A 24549-nucleotide genomic window follows, 5' to 3' on the forward strand; every position below is an offset into this window, starting at 1 on the left:
CCACTTTCTCATAGGAAATCTCTTATCTCTATGCAATATCCTATGGCTTCAGTTTCTCTGGAAAACACTAACACAGCTAGGTCAACTGCTGTTCTTTAGAGGTTCTGGTTTTACTTCAAAAGAAATGAGGACATCTTTCTCTCTGATAAACTGTAATAGCAGAGAATGCAAATTCCCAGATTCTCAGAGAGAGAAAAGTTTCGTATATTAACGCATATACGTGGAATCTAGAAAAATGGTACAGATGAACCTATTTGCAAGGTGGGAACAGAGACGCAGACATAAAGAATGACGTGGACGCAGTGGGAAGGGGAGGGTGGGACAAACTGAGAGATTGGATTGACATATATCCACGTGTGAAATAGTTAGTGGGAAGCTGCTATAAACCACAGGGAGCTCAGCTCTCTGCTCTTTGATGACCTAGAAGGCATGAGGGGATGGGGCTGGGCGGGGATGGAAGGAGATCCAAGAGGGAGGGGATAGATGTAGACTTACAGCTGATGCCCTTTGCTCTACACCAGAAACTTACACAATATTGTAAAGAATTATGCTAAGAAAGAAAAACTGGTTAAAAGGTCCCAAGTTCTGACTGCTTTAGAAAAGAGATAAACAGCACAGTGCCTAATGGAGATTGTACCTATAAAGGAATCCTCGGGCTCTCCTTTTACATACTGGTATTTTGACTGCCACGATTTTTTAAAACTTTACTTATTGAAGTACAGGTGATTTGACAATGTGCTAATTTATTCTGTGCAACAAAGTGACTCAGATACACATATATATACATTCTTCATATTCTTTTCCATTATGGCTTATCACAGGATGCTGAGTATAGTTCCCTGGGCCCTACAGTAGGACTGTGTTGTTAATAACTGCAGTTATTGCAGATGAAAATGGTTTTCTCCTAATGAACCAGTTTTCTTTTAAAAAACGTCAGCAGGCTAGTCTTGCTTTACACTGTAGAGGCATACTTGACATGTAAACCAATGCTTATCCTAACGCACACATGGAAACGTTCATAAATTGAATCCTTTGGAAAACATGTTCCATTTGTAGTAATACCTCAGTCAAGGTCTTGAGATTCCGGGAGAGATGAGAGTTGGAAATGTAATGGTGCCTCACATAAGCTGTGGAAGATTCCCGTTTTAAGGTGGCAGCATTTTTGCAAAGGTTTAACTTTTAGTTTAGTCTGTAATTAGAGAACTCTCATCTTTTTCTTGGAACCCCTTTCAATGTGGTGTTCATGCTGTTTCTAAAAACACATAATTGACCTGCTGTTTGTATCTACACACACCTGGTGACATTTCTAAGATCACTCCTATAACCAGATTTTCACGTCCTAGGAATGTGCATTATGTAAGTAGGTTAACAGCCTAAACCATGCCCTATTTCAGATTTTAAGCTATGTCAGCTTTTCCCAGCCCAGAATTACGTAGTGGTGATCAGTGGCTGTAATAAATACACACCCTTAGAAACATCTTGAAGACCATTTTGTTTACAGAATGCAGGCAGACCAGTTCAACTATTCCCAGTTTCCTAAGTTACATTAACTTTCACAGGAGTAAAGTGCACCTACTATTGTATTTTCTGTCCTGAATCCTTTCATATGCTATTTCTGTAGTTATTCCTAACCTCAACATTTACTAAAAGAGCTTCAGGTTAGCACCAGTCAGTGCTTTAAGGGACCCTGAAAATTCTTTCCCACTCTAGACAGCGGTCTGCCCGTTTCCTCCTCTTAGTGTTTCTGTCATTTTCATGTGAAGCCACTCACTGTTCCTTGTGCTTATCCCTCCCTGGAATGCCAGCTTTCTCTGCTCCTGCCTCTGAATTCCAGGGCTTCCCGGGTGGCACAGTTGGTAAAGAATCTGCCTGCAATGCGGGAGACCCAGGTTCCTTCCCTGGGTCAGGAAAATCCCCTGGAGAAGGAAATGGCAACCCACTCCAGTATTCTTGCCCAGGGAATCCCAGGAACAGAGGAGCCTGGCAGGCTACAATCCATGGGGTCACAAAGAGTGGGACACGACCGAGCATGAGCATGCTTGTGAATTCCACATGCCAAAATCTTACCATCCTCTGCAGATGATGACTGCAGCCGTGAAACTAAAAGATGCCTGCTCCTTGGAAGAAAAGGACTTGGCTGTGACAAAGAAAAACTATGACAAACCTAGACAGCATATTGAAAAGCAGAGACATTACTTTGCCAACAAAGTCATATCTGTGGTTTTTCCAGTGGTCATGTATGGATGTGAGAGTTGAACCATAAAGAAAGCTGAACACCAAAGAACTGATGCTTTTGAACTGTGGTGTTGGAGAAGACTCTTGAGAGTCCCTTGGACTGCAAGGAGATCCAATCAGTCCATCCTAAAGGAATTCAGTCCTGAATATTCATTGGATGGACTGATGCTGAAGCTGAAGCTCCAATACTTTGGCTGACTGACTCCTTAGAAAAGACTCTAATGCTCGGAAAGATTGAAGGAAGGAGGAGAAAGAGATGACAGAGGATGAGATGGTTGGATAGCATCACTGACTCAATGGACATGAGTTTGAGCAAGCTCCGGGAGTTGGTGATGGACAGGGAAGCCTGGTGTGTTGCAGTCCATGGGGTCGCAAAGAGCCGGACATGACTGAGCATCTTAACTGAACTGAACTGAGCCCTTTCTTCTTCTTTTTTTTTTTTTTGACCTAACCATACAGCATATGGGATCTTAGTTCCTCAACCAGAGATGTAACCCACGTCTCCTGCACTGGAAGCACAGAGTCTTAACCACTGGACTACCAGGGAAGCCCTCCCTCTAGCTGTTTCTTGATGATCACTCTTCCATTCACAGTACCTTCTCAGCTTTCACCCACTGAAAAGTATCTTATTTCCCCTATGAACTTTTATTTGATCTTCTCAGGGATGTGTCTGTTTTTTTTTTTTTTTTTTTAATTTTTTTAAGCCCCTGAATTCAAAGCTCTGTCCATGTCATCTGTATACAGCAGATAATGAACATATATTTGTCACCTCAAGGGCAGTGATGGCTTTGACCTTTCTCAGCCATCTTAATAATTAGGACACATAGCTTAACAGAAGTACTCTTGATCCTAGAAAAAATTTTATATGACGGTCGTAATGCTCGGGTTATCTTTGTTCTATAGAAAGGCTTATTTGATACACTGAAGACTGTGTGATCATACTTAAACCTCACATTTTGTTCTGCCCTGCTGCACTGAAATAAGCAAATTCTATAATAGTGTACCCTTTCTTCAGAAATCACTCCGAACAGGTTCACTGCAATGGACCAAAATTAGAGAAGAAACTTTGATGATTCCAATTCTTGTAACTTTGTACTTCAAAAGCTCTGTGGAATTGTTAGCTCTGTTTAAACTTTCTGAAAGTTGAGTGACTATCTAGAGATAAGTAGGTAGGGTTCTTAAGATGTTACTTCACCAAGTACTATGATAAGTTCTCATAACAGAAATTATTATTTGGAAATCTTCTTAGATCTTATTCAAATTTTAGTTTGCATTTACCCTCAGCAGTTAGGCCAGTGAGTAAAAAGCCACTCAAGGAGAACCTTTTTTTTTTTGCTTATTCTACACACAATGAGAGTCAATTTGTGCTCAGTTGTGTCTGACTTTTTGCGACCCCCATGAACTGTAGCCCACCAGGCTCCTCTGTCCATGGGATTTTCCAGGCAAGAATACTAGAGTGGGTTGCCATTTCCTACTCCAGGGGATCTTCCTGACCCAGAAATCAAACCTGTGTCTCTTGTGTTTCTTGCATTGACGGGCAGATTCTTTACCCCTGGGCTACCTGGAAATGAGAGAGATTGGTAATCCTTTCAGATCGAGATGGAAAAAAATAAGAAAGGACATAAAATTAAATAATACCATCAAGCTTGATGCATATAGTGAATAAAACTTTGTCATTTGAAGGAATACATCAACAGTCATATGTATGTCCAGGTATTACAAAATCTTTTATGTGTGTGATCATAAATAAGGTAAACACATTTTCAAAAGGATAAGTGTTAAGGCCACATCCTACTAATAAAATTAGAAATAATTAAGAATATGACTTCAGGAACTTCCCTGGTGGCCCAGTGGCTAAGACTCTGCTCTCCCAGTGCAGGGGACCTGGGTTCAATCCCTGGTCAGGGAAGTAGATCCCACATGTTGCAACTAAGAGCTTATATGCCACAACTAAAGATCCTGAATGCTGAAACTAAAACCTAGTGCAGCCAAATAAGTAAGCAAATAAAATACATATGCATATATTACAAAAGCGCCAACTCCAGGGACTTCCCTGGTGGTCCAGTGGTTAAAACTGTGCTTCTACTGCAAGAGGCATGGGTTCAATCCCTGGTCAGGGAACTAGATCCCATGTGCCTCAACTAAGATCCTGCAACTAAGACCTGGCACAGACAAAAAAATAAATATATATATATATATTTTTAAAAAGCTATGACTTTAAAAAATAGGTAACGACTGGAAAAGTAAGAAACATCATCCTAAATATTCCGTGGATAAACAAAAAAATCCAAACTGAAATTACATGGGGAAAAAAGCCATGAAAAGAAGAATGTGTCATATTAAACCTCCGAAGTCAATGTTTAAGTTATGCTGGGAAAATATTAGGACTTGAAAATTCTTCATTATTGAAAGAGAAAGACAGAAGACAAAAGAAAGCTCTCTTTAGCTATGGAGACTGGTAGCTAGCCTCCAAATCCACTCCCTTACCACTGTGAAAGAACAGTAGCCGGGCTCATGGCATGTCTAGCTGGGGCCAATTACACTGCACCCCTAAGACCCCCTTGCAGCTCAATTGGCTATGGAGCTACATTGTCACCAATAAAACATAAGTGACAGTGTTACATGCTGCAGGGGACCGACGTCACATTTCCTATCCCCTCCCCACCAGCTGGAATGAGGGCAGGGAAGTGACCCAGTTTTAAAGAAGCACACAGGACATTGCTTTAGAGCTCTGTCAACACACTTTCTGAAAAAGGTCAGAGAGGAAATAATTTAGGTTTTTTGGGTCAACTGATTGCTGTCACAACTACTCATTGTGGCTACTGTCACTCAAACTCAGTCATAGACAAGATGTAAACCAATCAGCATTGTTGCGCTGCAGTTAAACTTTATTACCAGAAGCAGGCAGCAGGCAGAGCCATCCCTCACATAAGGACTTACATGGCTTCCCATGTGGCTCAGTGGTAAAGAATTCGCCTGCCAGTGCAGGAGACACAGGTTCGATCCCTGGGTGGGGAAGGAAATGGCAACCTGGAGGAGGAAATGGCAACCCAGTCCAGTATTCTTGCCTGGGAAATCCCTTGGACAGAGGAGCCTGGTGGGCTACAGTCCACAGGGTCGCAAAGAGTTAGACAGGACTTAGGGACTAAAACAACAACAAAGAACTTAAATGTCCTTAGATATGCTGATGTGACTTCCTATTCAGACCAATATGGTGGATTACATGGTTAGATTTTCATATACTGAACTATATTTGCATGCCTTGAATCAACATCACTTTGGTCTTGATGTACAATTTTTTTATATTTAGCTGAATTCTATTTATTAATATTTTGTGAAGGATTTTTTTGCATTAACTCTTAAGAGGAATATTGGTCTTATAGTTTGCTTTTCTTGTAGTGTCTTTGGTTTCCATATCAAAGTACTACTAACTTCATAAAATGAGTTGGAACATGTTCTCTCCTCTTCTATTTTCTGGAATAGATTTTGTAGAATCTGTGCTTTTTTTGTGTGTGTGCTAATTTTTCTTTAAGTCTTTGGGAGAATTCTCCTGTGAAACCATCTAGGCCTCAAGATTTCTTTTGGGAGAGTTTTTAAATTTAATTCAATTTTCTTAATACTTAAAGAGCAATTCAAATTATGTACTTTTTATTGAGTGAATTATGGTCATTCATATTTTTTGAGGAATTGTTCTATTTCATCTAATTTCCCAAATTTATATATATATTAATAGAGTTGTTTGTAATATTTTTTATGTTTGCAGAGTCTGTAGTAACACTCCTCATTTCAGTCTCAATATTGGGAATTTGTCTTTTGATAAATGACACTGTTGCTAGAGGTTTGTCAATGTTTTTGATCTTTTCAAAGACCTAGATTTTGTTCCATTGATGTTCTCCCTTGCTTACAATCACATTGTTTTTTGATCTCTATTATTTCCTTCCTTAAGCTTCTTTTGAATTTATTTGCCCTTGTTTTTCTAAGTTCTTGAGGTGCAGGTATAGACTATTGATCTGAGACTTCTCTTTTTTCCTAACATGAAATTTGGGGGTGAAATTTGCCTTCTTAGCACTGTGCTAGCTGTGTCTCACAAATTTTAACATGCTATTTGCATATCAGTTCTATGTTGTTGTTGGTTTTAATTTCCTTTGAGATTTCCTATTTGACACATGAAATGTTTTGAAAGGTATAATTTAGCTTCCAAGTATTTGGAGATTTTTCCTGTTATCTTTCTGTTATTCCTTTCTAGTTTAATCCCACTGTGATCAGAGAACACACTCTGTTTGGTTTCAATTCTTTTACATTTGCTGGGGTTTTTTGTTTTTGTTTTTGTTTTTATGGAGGGGCTTCCCTGATGGCTTAGATGGTAAGGAATCTGCCTACAACGTAGGAAACCCAGTTTCAATCCATGAGTTGGGAAGATCCCTGGAGAGGGATCTACTCACTCCAATATTCTTGCCTGGAGAATTCCATGGACAGAGGAGCCTGGTGGGGTACAGTTCATGGGGTCAAAATTTATGCAGGTTGTCTTGATACATTTCATGGACAATTGAAGAGAATGTGTTAGGTGGAATATTGTCAATGTCAATTTGATATGGTGAATAATGGAGAACAAGGAAACATGCTGAAATACATGCGTAAGTATTTGTTGTTGTTCAGTTGCTCAGTCATGTCTGACTCTTTGCAACCCCATGGACTGATGCACGCCAGGCTTCCCTGTCCTTCACTATCTCCTGGAGTTTGCTCAAACTCATGTCCATTGAGTCAGTGATGCCGTCCAACCATCTCATCCTCTGTCACCCTCTTCTCCTCCTGCCCTCAATCTTTCCCAGCATCAGGGTCTTTTCCAATGAGTCTTTGCATCCAAATGAGTCTCTTTGCATCAGGTGGTCATAGTATTGGAGCTTCAGCTTTAGTATCAGTCCTTCCAATGAATATTCAGGATTGATTACCTTTAGGATTCCTGTAAGGATACAATCAGTAAAAATCCAGATAGGGGAACATCTACAGATAAAATGGTCCACATGCATCAACAGATAAATTGTAAAGACAAAGAAGGGTTGGAAAGTCAGCCTGTAGATTAAAGGCTTAAAATATACACCAGCGTAAATAATGTATGATATTAACCATAGTGTCCAGGGATGGACACATGGGTGATAAAAAACACTAAACACACACAAGGAAGTGATTACTGTCAAGTCAGGGTAGCAGTGACTTCTGGAGAGACAGGACTGGGATGGAAAATATGGAGGGGTTACCGAGGTGGCTGGCAAGGTTTTATTTATTAGCTTGTGGTTTTCCTTCTTTCCTTGGGTGGCAGTTACAAGCAGCGGTAGGCTAGTGTGTAACAGCTGACTCTCCAAGGGGGAAAGAAAGCCCTGACTTGTAGAGGTTCCCGATCTCCATCATGTAAATACTACCACCGTGGCCAATTTCAGGCTACCAACATGATGTCATTGTGGAGCTGGGAAGAGATTACACAAACAGCTCTTAGGGCTGTGTGAGCCGGCGCCAGCGCAACACTGGAAGGGTGTGTTCCTTATAATAATTCACTCCACTGTACGTTTATTTTTTGAATATTTTAAAGTTAAAAAGATTAAAAAAAAACTTGCCCTGGCTAAATGGCCAATTCTAGGACTGGAACAGGAAATATATAAAAGGAGCCTAGAGCATCTTTTTGTGTCAGAAAGTACAGAAGTGTTTAAAATGGAAATAAAAGCCCCATAACGATGAGGGTGTGTCAAAGGGAAACAGTAGCTAATTGAATGAGTTTCCATGGCCAAAGCTGGATATAATTTTAGCAAGAAGATAAAGTAGTATTGGATTGTAACCCAAAGTTTAATATCCATGACTACATATTGATGTAAATAAATGGAGGAGGAATAGACATATCTCCTGGGCAGAAAAATCCAAATAATCTGTGTATCCACACAACCACATAATTCCCTGCCCCTTAAGTAAGGACGGCATGTAAGGACCTCTTTCTAATGAGCATAATATGGAAATGGGGTAAAAATAGAGATTTTAGGGAAACCTGACAAACACAACCTTAGCCAGACGCGCAAGTGCAGCATGAAGGAGGGTAAGCTGTGTTGATGTTACACACCCGCCACATGATGTGATGAGAATGGCAGTTGGCTCGTGCCGTCTTCCTTCCAGAAAACCATCGTCCCCGGGGAAGTATGAGAAAAACACCAGACAAGCCCCGAATGGGAGACACTTAATAAAATACTTCACCTGGACTCCTCAGAACTGTCCAGGTCATCAAAAATAAGGACAGTCTGAGGATCTGCCCTAGGCAAGAGGAGCCTGAGAGCGTGTGACAACATGCAGTGTGTCTGTCCTGTGTGGGATACTGGGTGTCTGGCAGACATTGGTCCCGAAAGCTGAATGAAGCAAGCTTGTCACGTCCAGAAAGAAACCACTGACAGCATTCGTTGCTTCTGATAAAAATCTGCTTTCAAGGGAAAAGTGAAATTTTGGAAACTTTTATCCACACCTTGATGTGGTGGCTTCTCATTACTTTCTGATGAGATGAGTGGTGATATCAACGAATGTAATTTTTTGGTATTGTGTAATGAAGTGTGTCAACATCTGGAAGGTTTGCATAACTCAGGGAATTATTATTTTTTTTCAAATGACCAATGTTACAAATTCATATCTCTGTAAAAGACCCATTCAGTGTTCAAGAGAGACCATTGGGTTTTAATGTTATAGAGTACAAAAAGTACATTGTTACAGTTTCAAATTCTACATGGCAACTAACATTTAAGAAACTACCACTTGCCAAGTTTGGATATAGTTTCAAAGTAGAATAGGCACAATTATTTGAAAATACTAATAAAAAAATGCAGCTGTGCCTATCTCTGAGACACTAGTTTCTTTCAGATATTTCATCCACAACAACATATCACAACAGACTGAATGTTCAAACAGGTGTGAGGAGCTGGTTGTTTTCAATTAAGCCCCAACCTATAGTTGAAAATACTTGCAAAAATGTTAAACAATGTCACTCTTCTCACTAAACTGTTTCGCTTTGCAAAAGAGTTGGATTTTTATTAAACAAATAAAATCTCTATTCCTGGAGTAGAGGCAAAAACAACAACTATAGATCCATGGGGGTGGGGTTGTTTCTTTTTTTTTTTTTTTTCTTTTTTGAAGGGCCGATGTCTTCTTGCAGGTAACAGTAGTCAGGCACTGCTGTTGGGGCACATTGAGAGAATGCAAGGATAATGGCCGGGCTCCCTCTAGGAAAACTCCTCCGTCCCTAGTAAAGTGGACAGACATGGCTGGCTCTTCCAGCATCTGGGATGCAGCTGTGATGCTGAGGCTGGCACACCAACTCAACCTGAAGTCCTCTGAGAGCTCTGACCATCTCCTTCTATATTTCATGTTACATGGAATAACCCTTCACCACTTATACTGATCTTAATTAGCTATTCTGTGATCTGTGATAGAAACCATTCCACACTGATACGTGACCTCACACATCAGGGAACAGGGAGGTCACAGTCCTCCAAAGGACAGGAATTCCTTTGGGTTTTTTTGGTAGATCTCAATTTATTTCTCTTAGCTTTTATTTTGAAAAATTACAGACCTACAGAAAGCTTCCAAGTACAGTGAAGATCCATATAACCTTTACCAAGATTCCCAGTTATTTTGTCACGTGTTATTCCTCTCTCTGGAAGGAACAGGAGTTCTAATGTCGGAGTCGCCCAGTTCTGACTGGGTGAACTCCCTTTCTCTTCCTTCTTCGTCATCTTAGGACCCCTCAAAGTGATGGCCATGGGGGTGATAAGGACTTACAGAGTCAGAAAAGCTAAATTCAGGATTTGCACGCAACAGGACAGGGCCCTGAGTGTCCTGTAGCATTCTCCTCCCACTGTCCCCCCGGCCCCAGGTCCAGGAGCAGAGGTGAGGGGTGCACAGCTGTGTGTGTGATGTCGCCACCTTCCTCTGGTGACTCCCAGTGAGTTCTGAGTGGTTTAAAAGGTGGGGAATAATCCTTTGTACACTGCTTATAATTGCTGTTAAATCATAAATTTCCTGTAATTAACAGAACTAAGGACCAGTTGACGGTGGTGGTATTTTTTCAGGGTTAGCCAGTGGAGTAGCACTCACACCTCATGCATCACATGGATGTTTGACAGAATCGGTGTTTGTCCAGGGACAGCCTCATACCTGCTGCACCCACCCTCAGGGACCTAGCTCCTCAATCTTTGTGCTGCTTGTGCTAAAACAGCAGCTCTGGATAATGGATAGCCCCAATTACTTTTCCATTAACTTCTAAATGTTGGCAGATACCCCAGAAATACCTTGGGACTTCATTCAAAATTTAAAACTATATATATACATATACATATATATACACACCTAGTATGAGTAATATTAGATACATATATGTATAGTTTATACTACATACATACATATTTATATTAGTATTACTCATAATATATACTAATATAAACATGTACATATCGAGTATTACTACTAATATAAACTATATATATGTATGTATCTAGTATTACTCAGCCATGTAATAAATATACTATATATTACTTAGCCATAAAAAAAGAACAATGATGTTCTGCACTGGTAAAAACATGGATGGACCCAGAGAATATTATGCTTAGAGATACAGCAGACAGAGAAAAACAAACACTCTATGATACCACTTATCTATGGAAACTAAAAAAGACAACAAATATATATGCAAAATAAAAACAGACTCACAGATACAGAAAACAAACCAGTGGTTACCAAAGCGGAGAGGGGAGCAGAGAGGGGCACATTAAGGGCACAGGATTAAGACGTATAAAATATTATATATAAAATAGATAAGAAACAAGGATATACTGTTCAGCACAGGAAATTATAGTCATTGTCCCTTAATAACTTTTAATGGAGTATGAGCAATAAAAATACTGCATCACACTGCTGTATGCTTGAAATGATTAGAATATTATACATCAACTATACTTCAACTTTTTTAATGCCATAATATTGAAACATCCTGGAAGGAGGAAAGCTGCCTTTGAGAGCTTCCTGGACTTTCCCTAAATGAGAAATGAACTTCTTTTCTTAAGAAAATTTTTTAAACCACAGAGGACCCTGAAGGCAGTCCTGGCTTTGCCCTCCTCAGCCTTATGTGTTAGTTACTACTTAGTCATCAAGTCCAATACTGAGAACTAACAATGAGGTACGATGGATTCGCCTATTGTAGGCTCCTATTCACTTATCAATTTCTGATCCTTCCTCATCACCACCATGCAGGCCGAGGGGGATGGATAAATTCTGTAAGTTTAACACATCAACTGATCACTCTCTAATGAGATCTCGTGAGTTCTAGACTTAATCATCTTCCCTTAGTTAGTTCAGTTGCTCAGTCATGTCCGACTCTTTGCGACCCCATGGACTGCAGCACACCAGGCTTTCCTGTTCATCACCAACTCCCAGAGCTTGCTTAAATTCATGTCCATTAAGTCGGTGATGCCATCCAACCATCTCATCCTCTGTCATCCCCTTCTCCTCCTGCCTTCAATCTTCCCCAGCATCAGAGTCTTTTCCAACAAGTTAGTTCTTTGCATCAGGTGGCCAAAGTATTGGAGCTTCAGCTTCAGCATTAGTCCTTCCATTGAATATTAAGGACTGATTTCCTTTAGGATTGATTGGTTGGATCTCCTTGCAGTCCAAGGGACTCTCAAGAGTCTTCTCTAACACCACAGTTCAAAAGCATCAATTCTTCCGCACTCAGTTTTGTTTATGGTCCAACTCTCACATCCATACATGACTACTGGAAAAGCCATAGCTTTGACTAGTAGGCAAAGTAATGAGAAACACTGGACTGGATAAAGCACAAGCTGGAATCAAGATTGCCGGGAGAAATATCAATAACCTCAGATATGCAGATGACACCACCCTTATGGGGGTGAAAGTGAAGAAGAACAAAAGAGCCTCTTGATGAAAGTGAAAGAGGAGAGTGGAAAAGTTGGCTTAAAGCTCAACATTCAGAAAACTAAGATCATGGCATCCGTTCCCATCACTTCATGCCAAATAGATGAGGAAACAGTGGCAGACTTTATTTTTCTGGGCTCCCAAATCACTGCAGATGGTGATTGCAGCCATGAAATTAAAAGATGCTTACTCCTTGGAAGGAAAGTTATGACCAACCTAGATAGCATATTAAAAATCAGAGACATTACTTTGTCAACAAGGGTCTGTCTAGTCAAGGCTATGGTTTTTCCAGTGGTCATGTATGGATGTGAGAGTTGGACTGTGAAGAATGCTGAGCACAAAAGAATTGATGCTTTTGAACTGTCATGTTGGAGAAGACTCTTGAGAGTCCCTTGGACTGCAAGGAGGTTCAACCAGTCCATCCTAAAGGAAATCAGTCCTGGGTGTTCATTGGAAGGACTGATGTTGAAGCTGAAACTCCAATATTTTGGCCACCTGATACAAAGAGCTGGCTCATTTGAAAAGACCCTGATGTTGAGAAAGATTGAAGGCAGAAGGAGAAGGGGATGACAGAGGATGAGATGGTTCGATGGCATCACTGACTCAATGGGCATGAGTTTGGGTAAACTCTGGGAGTTGGTGATGGACAGGGAGGCCTGGCATGCTGCAGTCCATGGGGTTGCAAAGAGTCAGACACGACTGAGTGACTGAACTAAACTGGAAGTAATGTCTTTGTTAGCAAAGTAATGTCTCTGCTTTTTAACATGCTTTCTAGATTGGTCAAAGCTTTTCTTCCAAGGAGCAAGAATCTTTCAATTTAATGGCTACAGTCACCATCTGCAGTGATTTTGGAGCCCAAGAAAATAAAGTCTGTCACTGTTTCCATTGTTTCCCCATCTATTTGCCAAGAAGTAATGGGACCAGATGCATTGATCTTAGTTTTCTGAATGTTGAGTTTTAAGCCAGGTTTTTCACTCTCCTCTTTCACCTTCATCAAGAGTCTCTTTAGTTCTTCACTTTTTGCCATAAGGGTGGTGTCATCTGCATATCTGAGGTTGTTGATACTTCTCGTGGCAATCTTGATTCCAGCTTGTGCTTCATCCAGCCTGGCTTTCATATGATGTCCTCTGCATATAAGTTAAATAAGCAGGGTGACAATATACAACCTTGACGTACTCCATTCCCAATTTGGAACCAGTCTGTTGTTCCATGTCCAGTTCTAACTCTTGCTTCTTGACCTGCATACAGATTTCTCAGGAGGCATGTAAAGTGGTCTAGTATCCACATCTCTTTCAGAATTTTCCACAGTTTGTTGTGATTGACACAGTCAAAAACTTTGGTGTAGTCAGTAAAGCAGAAGTAGATGTTTTTCTGGAACTCTCTTGCTTTTTCCATGATCCAATGGATGTTGGCAATGTGATCTCTGGCACCTCTGCCTTTTCTAAATCCAGCTTGAACATCTGGAAGTTCATGTACTGTTGAAGCCTGGCTTGGAGAATTTTGAGAATTACTTTGCTAGGGTGTGAGATGAGTGCAATTATGCGGTAGTTTGAACATTCTTTGGCATTACCCTTCTTTGGGATTGGAATGAAAACTGACCTTTTCCAGTCCTGTGACCACTGCTGAGTTTTCCAAATTTGCTGGCATATTGAGTGCAGCACGTTCACAGCATCATCTGTTAGGATTTGAAATAGCTCAGCTAGAATTCCATCACCTCCACTAGCTTTGTTTGTAGTGATGCTTCCTAAAGCCCACTTGACTTCGCATTCCACGATGTCTGGCTCTAGGTGAGTGATCACACTATTGTGGTTAACTGGGTCATGAAGATCTTTTTTTTTTTTTATAGTTTTTCTGTGTATTCTTGCCACCTCTTCTTAATGTCTTCTGCTTCTGTTAGGTCCATACCATTTCTGTCTTTTATTGTGCCCATCTTTGCATAAATTTTTCTCTTGGTATCTCTAATTTTCTTGAAGAGATCTCTAGTCTTTCCCATTCTATTGTTTTCCTGTATTTCTTTGCATTGATCATAGAGGAACTTTTCATCACTGAGTACCTTTCTCTGTGTGCTGGAGACTCGATAAATGGATTTATATATTGATATTTAAAGGTTCATTTGCATTCACTTAAAGTTTTAGAAAATATGTTATTTTTTAAAATTATAACCTAAAAGACCAAATTTTGAAGTTGACTGCATTGTTTTGGATCCAGGGATAAAGGACTATTGAAAAGAGTATTTATATTGAACTAGTCAGATGAGAACAGACCCAGTTTCCCACACAGTCAGTCTCTCCCATCAGGAAGCTTCCATAAGCCTCTTATCCTTATCCATCAGATGGCAGACAGAATGAAAACCACAATTACAGATAACTAACCAAACTGACCACATGGACCACAGCCTTGTCTAAGTCAAAGAAACTATGAGCCATGCTGTGCAGGGCCACCCAAGACAATTGGTTCATGGTGGAGAGTTCGACAAAACATGGTCCACTGGAGAAGGGAATGGCAAACCACTTCAGTATTCTTGCCTTGAGAACCCCATGAACAGTATGAAATGGCAAAAAGATAGGACACTGAAAGATGAACTCCCCAGGTTGGTAGGTGCACAATATGCTACTGGAGAAGAGTGGAGAAATAACTCCAGAAAGAATGTGGATATGACTGGTGATGGAAGTAAAGTCCAGTGCTGTACAGAACACTATTGCATAGGAACCTGGAATATTAGGTCCTTGAATCAAGGTAAATTGGAAGTGGTCAAACAGGAGATGGCAAAAGTGAACATCGTTTTAGGAATCAGTGAAATAAAATGGACTAGAATGGACGATTTTAATTCAGATGACCATTATATCTATTACTGTGGGCAAGAATCTCTTAGAAGAAATGGAGTAGCCCTCATAGTCAACAAAAGAGTCTGAAATGCAGTACTTGGGTGCAGTCTCAAAAACAGAATGATCTCTGTTTATTTCCAAGGCAAATCATTCAATATCACAGGAATCCAAGTCTATGCCCCAACCACTAATACCGAAGAAGCTGAAGTTGAACAGTTCTATGAAGACCTACAAGACCTTCTAGAACTAAAACCAAAAAAAGATGTCCTTTTCATCATAGGGAACTGGAATGCAAAAGTAGGAAGTTAAGAGATACCTGAAATAACAGGCAAATTTGGCCTTGGAGTACAGAATGAAGCAGGGCAAAGACTAACAGAGTTTTGCCAAGAGAATGTACTGGTCATAGAAAACACACTTTTCCAACAACACAAGAGACAACTCTACACATGGACATCACCAGATGGTCAAAATCAGATTGATTATATTCTTTGCAGCCAAAGATGGAGAAGCTCTATACAGTCAGCAAAAACAAGACCAGGATCTGACTGTGGCTCAGATCATGCATTCCTTATTGCCAAATTCAGGCTCTGGGAAGATCCCACATGCCGTGAAGCAACTAAGCTCATGCTACAACCACTGAGCCTGTGCTCTAGAGGCTGGGAGCCACAGCTACTGAGCCCATGTGCTGCAGCTACTGAAGACGGCATGCTCTAGAGCCTGTGCTCAGCAACAAGAGAAGCCACCACAATGAGAAGCTCACACATCACAACTAGAGTATAGCACCTGCTCACCACAACTAGAGAAAGCCCACATGCAGCAAGGGAGACCCAGTGCAGCCAATAAATAAATAAAAGCATTTCCTTTACAGTCTCCTTCCATTCCTCAGAACTAGAGATTTTCTGAAGTCAGAGTCCTGGCTCTGGACTCCTGCTCAGCTTCTAAGGCCCCATGGGCATTTGCCTCCAGAACAGGAAGAGGCTGGACACCCAGACCTCCAGCACTGTCCACTGGCCCCATTACCAGGTCACCAATCTTCAAGGGTTGAGAATTGTTCCACTGGGTGCCAGCACTGCTGGGATGCCTCTTCTGCTGGGTGAGCAATTGTGGCATCAGCTCCTCAGTGGTCTGCATGATCCCGTTGGGAAATTCCAATCTAAGTGCATAATCCAGCACTTAAGCCACTGAGACTCAACACTTCCAATCTCCATCATGAGAGATGCTGGGATGCTTCTTATAAAATGAATGCTGACTGCCGAGTTTCAAATTTCCTGTTTTCCCCACTACCTCCACTGAGTCACCAGCAGCCACTGTGAATGCAGGCATGCATGCTCAGTCATGTCCGAATCCTTTGCAACCCCATGGACTGTAGCCCACCAGGCTCCTCTGTCTGGGATTTCCCAGGCAAGAATACTGGAGTGGGTTGCCATTTCCTTCTTCAGGGGATCTTCCTGACCCAGGGATTGATCCTGGGTCTCCCGCATTGTGGGCAGAGTCTTTGTCGTCTGAGCCACCAGGGAAGTAGAAGTTCATGAGAAGTTCTTGCTTCAAGCAGAATTAGTCCTAAGAGTCCAAACACTGGGGTCTTTAAAAAAAAAAAGTTTATTTTATTTATTTGGCTACACTTGGATGGGATCTTTAGTTGGAGCATGTGGGATCTAGTTCCCTGACCAGGGATTGAACTGGGCCCCCTGCAGTGAGAACTTGGAGTCTTAGCCACTGGACGAGCAGGGAAGTCCCCATCTCTCTTTTACCAGATCTTTGCTCTGCTTTATTCTACATTCACTTCTCTCTCCGGTAAGCAGTCTCCTAAAGGTGCTGGTTCTTCACTGATCTAGAAAATTCCCTAAACTGAGATTTATTGAATCAATCATTATGGCCAAGAGAAGGAAAATATGATGATTAGATAGACCTGGAGACCCTAATCAATAAAAATAGCCTCTTAACCACTGGAACTTATGGAGAAATTAGTGTCCAAAATAATTAAACTGTGCTAACACCCCAAGTGGCTCAGACATGCCTGGTGATTACCCTGTGATGGTTTTCGCCTTCCCAAGAGGGCCACAAGAATCGAGTCATCACAGTCCTGAAGAAGAAGGAAAGTACCCTGGAAACGTCTGAATGAGTGCAGAGCACAATTGGGAAGGACTGTTTTCAGGACATGCAGAGCAGGGTCTTCAGAATCCTCTCCCACAACCCGAAGTCTTCCCTGGCGGCTCGGTGGTAAAGAATCCACCTGACAATGCGGAAGACGTGGGTTGGATCTCTGGGTTGGGAAGATCCCCTGGAGGAGGAAATGGCAACCCACTCCAGTATTCTTGCCTGGGAAATCCCATGGACAGAAGAGCCTGGCGGGCTACAGTTCATGGGGCCACAGAGAGCTGGGCATGGCTGAGCACACATGCACAAGCACAAGCCCACAGCCCAAAGGATGAATGTGAAAGAGCATGAGGGCGCCAGGGGACAGGACATCATCACAGCTGAACTCAGGATGTAGACGCACTAGGGAAGTTTATACTCCAAGTCCCCCTTACCGCCCTGGCTTTGCCAGAGGCAGGTCCCCTGGGGAGTGTAGGGGACAACAGTCTCTCTCTGGCTGCATAATATCTAGTGCTTCCTAACAACGCCTTGGATTTCTTTTCAGAAATTACTTCTCCTTACAATGTTTCGTGGTCTGGTTGAGATAGTATATCCAGGTGCCCACTTTCCACAAGGGGGACCAAAGCTTCACGTACTGTCTTTCCCCATGCTGTGCCACCAGGAAGGGAGAGCAGTGGATGAAATAGACCTGCGGGTCACTCCATCCTGAGATGAAAATAATGACTGTGGGACACTCAGTCCAGCAACTGGCATCCTGGCCATACTTTTCTGTCCAGATTGGTTCAGTGGTTCCTGTTTCCTGGTTTGTAGAAACGTCTCAGCTCTTCTCAGGTGGCACTAGTGGTAAATAATCCACCTGCCAATGCAAGAAGCATAAGTGACATGGGTTTGATCCCTGGGTCAGGGAGATCCCCTGGAGGAAGAAATGGGATCCCACTCCAGTATTCTTGCCTGGGAAATTCCCTGGACAGAAGAGTCTGGTGGGCAGAAGTCCATGGGGTTGCAAAGAGTCAGACACGACTGAAGTGACTTAGCATGCATGCACGCTCAGGTCTTGCCCACTTCTGAGTGTATTTCTTCAGGTTCTCAAGTCTGTGATCCTGCAAAATCTCTCCGATAAACTTCTCCCTGCTTAAGTTGGTTTCTACTACTTTGGGGAACCTAAGAAGCCTAACTAATACAGTGGTTAACCATGGATTATAGTAAATTGAATGAGGCTGTTCCTGCTGTGTCAATGCTATGCCTCATTTTGTTTCTGTATTGAAAGATTATCCTAAATCCCCCTAATTTTTATAAGCTTTTATGAATCCACTAATGCAGACTTCTCTCCCTGAGCACCACTGAAAGCAAAGATAATCTGATGTATACACTCCCTAGTTTATGTCATAACGTGGTGCCATGGAATTTAAGCTTATGTCCTACAGTATATTCAAGTATTATAATGACCCATCACATTGATAATATATTGACGTGCTCATCTGTGCTCAGGTCCGTCCAACTCTTTTGCGACCCCATGGACTGGAGCCCACCAGGCTCCTCTGTCCATGGGATTTCCCAGGCAAGAGTACTGGAGTGGGTTGCCATTTCCTTCTCCAGGGGATAGTCCCCAACTCAGGGATTGAATCCACATCTCCTGCACTGGCAGGCGGATTCTTTACCACTAGTGCCACCATGGGGTTGTACATACATGGAAAGCAGAGTGTAGGTTAATTATGCAAGAAACTAACCAAATAATAGAAAAGTATAAGATAAAAGTACTGGAAAAATAAAATAAAAGTACTGGAAACATAGAATTGAACAGAGGACTACCTAAAACCCGAAGCCATTCAAAATGAAGATTTATAGTAATTTCATATCTTCTACCTTGCTTCCTGGACCCTGCTTCTGACTTCAGTTGCTGTTGTTCAAAGTTGGAGCTACAAGTCCACTTCATCTGGACGAACAAGCTTGCTAATGTGCCAACTCAAATCCATTCCTTTTGGTGGAAAATGACACAAGTTACAGAATGCCTGCTATCTCCTATGGGGTCATCTGGGGCAAATTACTGGGGGGCCACCTCCTTCCTTGGGTTGGGCTGAATGTGGGGACCAATACCAAGGCCAGTTATTAATAACATCTAGTCATATAATTGGGCATTATCATCTGCAGGTGAGAGCTAGGTCATATGGGATTACACTCAATAGTGGAAGAGACCGTGCTAGTCTTTTTCTGGTAATCTGTAAATTAAGGGTCTTTGAAATGTGGTAATGTTAATTGGGACATATAAATCCCAAATCAGCCTCCAGTCGATTCGTCCACTGACACAGTTTATATAATACAATACTGTACTTCCCTGGTGGTACAATAGTAAGAACCCACCTGCCAGTGGAGGGGACATGGGTTCAGTCCCTGGTTTGGGAAGGTTCCACTGTGGAGCAACTAGTCCACTAGCCTGGTGCTGCAACTACTGAAGCCTGTCTGCCCTGGAGCCTGTGCACTGAAACAAGAGACATCACCATGATGAGCCCATGCACAGCAACTAGAGAAAGCCCGCTCAGAGCAACTAAGACCCAGTGCAGCCAAAAATGAAAAGCAGACACATAAATAATTTTTAAAAAAGTATACAGTGGTGATCTGATACATACAAAAGCCTGAAATCAAATGTTTCTGTGACTAACACAACATAGACATTTAACCCTTGGACGACTAGGGGTCAGGGACACTGACCCCCAAGCAGTTCAAAATCCACATATAACTTTATAGTTGTCCCTCCATATCTGAGGTTTCACATCCTCAGATTCAACCAACTGTGACTTGTGTAGTATTGTAGAATATATGTACTGAAGAAAGTCCACATATCCATTGATACTTTCAAATCGTAGTGCTGGAGAAGACTCTTGAGAGTCCTTTGGACTGCAAGGAGATCAAACCAGTCAATTCTAAGGGAAATCAACCCTGAATATTCATTGGAAGGACTGATACTGAAGCTGAAGATCCAATACTTTGGCCACCTGATGCAAAGAGCCAACTCATTGGAAAAGATCCTGATGCTGGGAAAGGGGAGAGAAAGTTCTGACATAAGGTACTGAGAAAGTGGCCCAAACCTCAGTAAACACAGGGAGGGAAATATTGAGAGGAAGCCCTCCAGAAGGTTCTTTCTCCATTTCCTGCCTAAACATGGCCTATTGAGACTGTACCCCAGCTTCCTCATCTCAACAAGCCCTAAAGGCCATCTAATAATTGGGCTCCTCCTCCAGATTGGAGGATTGGGGGGGGCATGAGTTTGATCCCTAGTTTGGGAACTAAGATCCCACATGCTGTGGGGCAACTAAGCCCACGTGGAGCAAGTAGAGTCTGGTGCCATAACAAAAGATCATGAGAGCCCAAGTAAACAAATACTAAAAAAAAAAAAAAAAAAAAAACCATTCAAATAAAATCCACACTATGGTATCATTTTTTAAAAAACAAACACAAAACCCCCCAAACCAATACAGTCTAATAGATCTTATTGGTATAATCCCATAATACATTTTTATGAGTTTCATAATGGCACCCCACTCCAGTACTCTTGCCTGGAAAATACCATGGACGAACGAGCCTGGTTGGCTGCAGTTCATGGGATCACTAAGAGTCGGACACGACTGAGCAACTTCCCTTTCACTTTTCACTTTCCTGCATTGGAGAAGGAAATGGCAATGAACTCCAGTGTTCTTGCCTGTTACTGCTGCTGCTAAGTCGCTCCAGTCATGTCCAACTCTGTGCGACCCCATAGACGGCAGCCCACCAGGCTCCGCTGTCCCTGGGATTCCCCAGCAAGAACCAATGCATGAAAATGAAAGAGAAAGTGAAGTTGCTCAGTCGTGTCTGACTCTGAGCGACTCCATGGACTGCAGCCTACCAGGCTCCTCCGTCCATGGGATTTTCCAGGCAAGAGTACTGGAGTGGGGTGCCATTGCCTTCTCCGGGGATCTTCCCTACCCAGGGATCAAATCCAGGTCTCTGGCATTGTAGGTAGATTCTTTATTGTCTGAGCCACCAGGGAAGCTCCATTACTCCAGATAGGGCTCCCCAAATTCAGAAGTTTATTTTAATGATTATCCTGATTTCTTAAATAAAAAGACTGAGGCTAAAACAGGTTAAATATTATACATGATATCACATGGTAAGTCACAGGGGTAATATAGAATAGAAATCTTATTCTAGGGTTCAGAAGACTTCCAATGGGTCATGTAAATGGACTGTTTATTAACATATCTTCTTGGAACAAATATACTTCAGAAGCATAGACCCATCATCAGAAAAATGTGTTTGTTTACACATCACCTATGTGTTCTAAATGCAGAAATAAAGTCAAGATAGAACTTTACCATTTGACTTTTCAAAAGGTAGATCCTAACATCTTCCTATGTTTTTTCATGAACAGGGTGTTATTGTCGTTTTTTTCCCCAAAGGTATGAAATGAAAACTGTCTTTTTTTTTTTTTAATAAAAATTAGAAAAGAGGAACTCATGGCTGAACAGCAAGACCCTGGATTTATTTTCCACAGTATGTGGAGGACCAGTATATGACTGTGACTCTTTTTATTTCTTCAGATATTTTCCTCTCCTAGGATTCTCTCGTATTTGTTATTATTTGATGCTCTGGCTGTGGCTCTGAATCATTTTCATTCTTTTTTCTCCTCTAACTCTGCTTCAAAACTTCTGTAACTTATTTGCTGTGAAGTCTAGAATCTCTTCTGCAAGTGAGATTACTGGGTGCGCCTGACAGCCATGGACCCCCAAGGACTGCTAAGGACTCCATATGTTGCTAAAAAGTCTTGCTAATTTGCTCTATCAGCTGAATGGGGTGTCAGAGAATTTTCCTTTCCCTTATAAACTCAGAGTATTTGTGCTGTGACCTGTATCAGCGACTCTGTTTGGATCGATCACTTTCAGCTTACCATTTTTCATCCCTCTGTGAACGTTACACCTAATTTTCCCTGTAATCGGTTCAACAAGTGTCAGCTGTTCATGTTTCAACTCTTTCTGCCAATAACTGCTGGAAGTGATTTAATGCAGCTGGAGAGTAAACTGACAATCATTATAGCCTGCAAAGTGTGAAAAAAATTTCATTGCACTGTTGTGATCTGAGGACCGATGACGCCCATTGGATGAGACTTGGAGGGTGTGGGGACTGGGGAGTGGGGGGCGGGAAGCCTGCTTTATAATAATTAAAGAACTTGTAGAAGAGGGGTGAGTCCTGGGGCAAGTTCAACTGTTTATCTGGTGAACCCTCTTCCGGGGCTTGTTTTATAAGAATTCACTGTAAGTACCCAAGGGAAATGCCTTCATCTGAATGGGGTTGTGGTGCTGCCTGCGCTCAGATGGTTTCCCCAGCTGATAAAAGTCCTCGCTGAGGAGCCGCACAGATGTGGCTCCTTTGGGGATGATGAAGGCAGAGGAGACAAACAACCGGGTGGAGCGGAGGGGTAGCAGCCAGTGATGCCTGCAGGCCGGCGGGGTCCCCTCTTCCAGGCCGGCTCACCTGCGCCCCCGCGGGGTCCGCGCTGCAGGAGAGATGCCCTCGCCCCTCCCGCGGCGCCCTCACCTACCCGGCGACCTCTCGCCGTCGTCGGGGGACTCGCAGCCCTGCAGCAGCCCCTGTGAGCTCTTGGGGGGCATCCCGCCACGGGCCCCGCGCCTCCGGCGCCGGCTGGCCTGGTGTTCCATCGACTGGGAGCAGGTGTGTCTACTCCGGAGGCTGGGCGCGGGGGGCTTCGGCTCAGTGTACGAGGCGACCTACTACGGCGTGCGCGTGGCCGTCAAGCAGGTGAGCCAGTGCTCCAAGAACCCGCGGGCGTCCAGGCGCAGCTTCTGGGCCGAGCTCAACGCGGCCCGGCTGCGCCATGCCAACATTGTGCGCGTGCTGGCGGCCAGCACGCGCCCGCCCCCGGGTTTCAACAGTCTGGGGACCGTCATCATGGAGTTCGGGGGCAACATCACCTTGCACCAGGTCATCTACGGCCCCACCAGCTGCCCTGGGGACGCTGGCGCGCACCTGGGCTTGGAGAGGTGTCTAAAGTACTCCCTAGATGTGGTCAGCGGCCTGCTGTTCCTCCACGCGCAGAGCATCGTTCACTTGGACCTCAAGCCGGCCAACATCCTCATCAGTGAGCAGGACGTCTGCAAGGTCGGGGACTTCGGCTGCTCCGCGAGGCTGGAAGACCTGCGGAGCCCGCGAACACCTCACCACCTGGGCGGCACCTACACTCACCGAGCCCCAGAGCTCCTCAAAGGAGGGCCCGTTACTCCCAAGGCCGACATCTACTCCTTCGCCATCACCCTCTGGCAGATGAGCACGCGGGAGGCGCCCTTCTCTGGGGAGCGGCAGCACGTGCTCTACGCGGTGGTGGCCTACCACCTCCGGCCCGCCCTCCGGGCGCCCGTCTTCACCGACTCTGTCCCGGGGAAGACGTTGGCAGGCATTGTCCAGCGCTGCTGGGCGGCCCTTGCTCCCGAGAGGCCGAGCGCAGAGCTTCTCTTGGGGGACCTCCACGCTTTGAAAGAGGAGCTGGGAGGACTTGAGACTGGATCCAGATAAGCGTCTTTGTTTCTGATCATTTTTAACGAAGTGAAGATTTAGTGGGGGAAAATATCATATAGGTAGGATGGATTCTTAGAAAATAAAGTTCCTAAAAAACTCCTTCCATCTCAAATGCTTTTTCTAAGACAAACCGCAGAGCAGTCGTGGTGCTCTTTGTCGTTATTTAGTCGCTAAGTCGCGTCTGACTCTTTAGCCACCTCATGGACTACAGCCGGCCAGGCTCCTCTGTCCATGGGCTTCTCCAGGCAAGAATACTGGAGCGGGTTGCCATGCCCTCCTCCAGGCAGTAACAGGTATTCCTGAATAAATTGTAACAAATGGTTGTCTGCAACCCCAACAAAGAGGACATCAGCTCATATCTCTTGTTTTCATTAAAATGGCTATTCTTTGTGATTGTTGTTGAGTCGCTAACTGGTATCTGACTCTTTGCTGACCCCGTGGACTGTAGGCCACCAGGCTCCCCATCCATGGGATTTCCCAGGCAAGAATACTGGAGTGGGTAGTCATTTCCTCCTCCAGGGGATCTTCCTGACCCAGGGACGGAATCAGGGTCTCCTGCATTGGCAGCCAGATTCTTTACCGCTGAGCTACCAGAGAAGCCCCGTGGTGGTTTTAGGACCTACCTTATCTCCTTACAGGGTTATGTTTTGCTTTCACAGCTACTGTGCTTACTTTAACAGCTCCATGGTACTGCACTTTTTTCAAATTTGCTATTTGTAAAACCAGGTTTTCCAAAACAGAACTGAATTAGAAAATGCCAAATTTTTTGATAAAGTCAAAATAACATGCTCCATACCCACCACCTAAATTTAAAGTACTAACAGTTAATTTTTGTTCCCATACTAAATAAGTAAAAACATTTTTTAAAAAAAGATTAATT

The 24549-nt window shown here is 43.0% G+C and overlaps 1 protein-coding gene across 1 annotated transcript; it reads left to right on the plus strand.

Annotated features, from left to right (window-relative positions):
* The first annotated feature begins 22643 nt into the window (after positions 1-22643).
* Positions 22644-23666, plus strand: MOS (MOS proto-oncogene, serine/threonine kinase). Its single transcript, XM_065902596.1, has one exon. The coding sequence runs from the start codon at positions 22644-22646 to the stop codon at positions 23664-23666; it is 1023 nt and encodes a 340-aa protein (XP_065758668.1).
* The last annotated feature ends 883 nt before the right edge of the window (positions 23667-24549 follow it).

The sequence above is a fragment of the Muntiacus reevesi genome, chromosome 12 (genome assembly GCF_963930625.1).
Source record: "Muntiacus reevesi chromosome 12, mMunRee1.1, whole genome shotgun sequence".
In the NCBI taxonomy this organism is placed as follows: domain Eukaryota; kingdom Metazoa; phylum Chordata; class Mammalia; order Artiodactyla; family Cervidae; genus Muntiacus; species Muntiacus reevesi.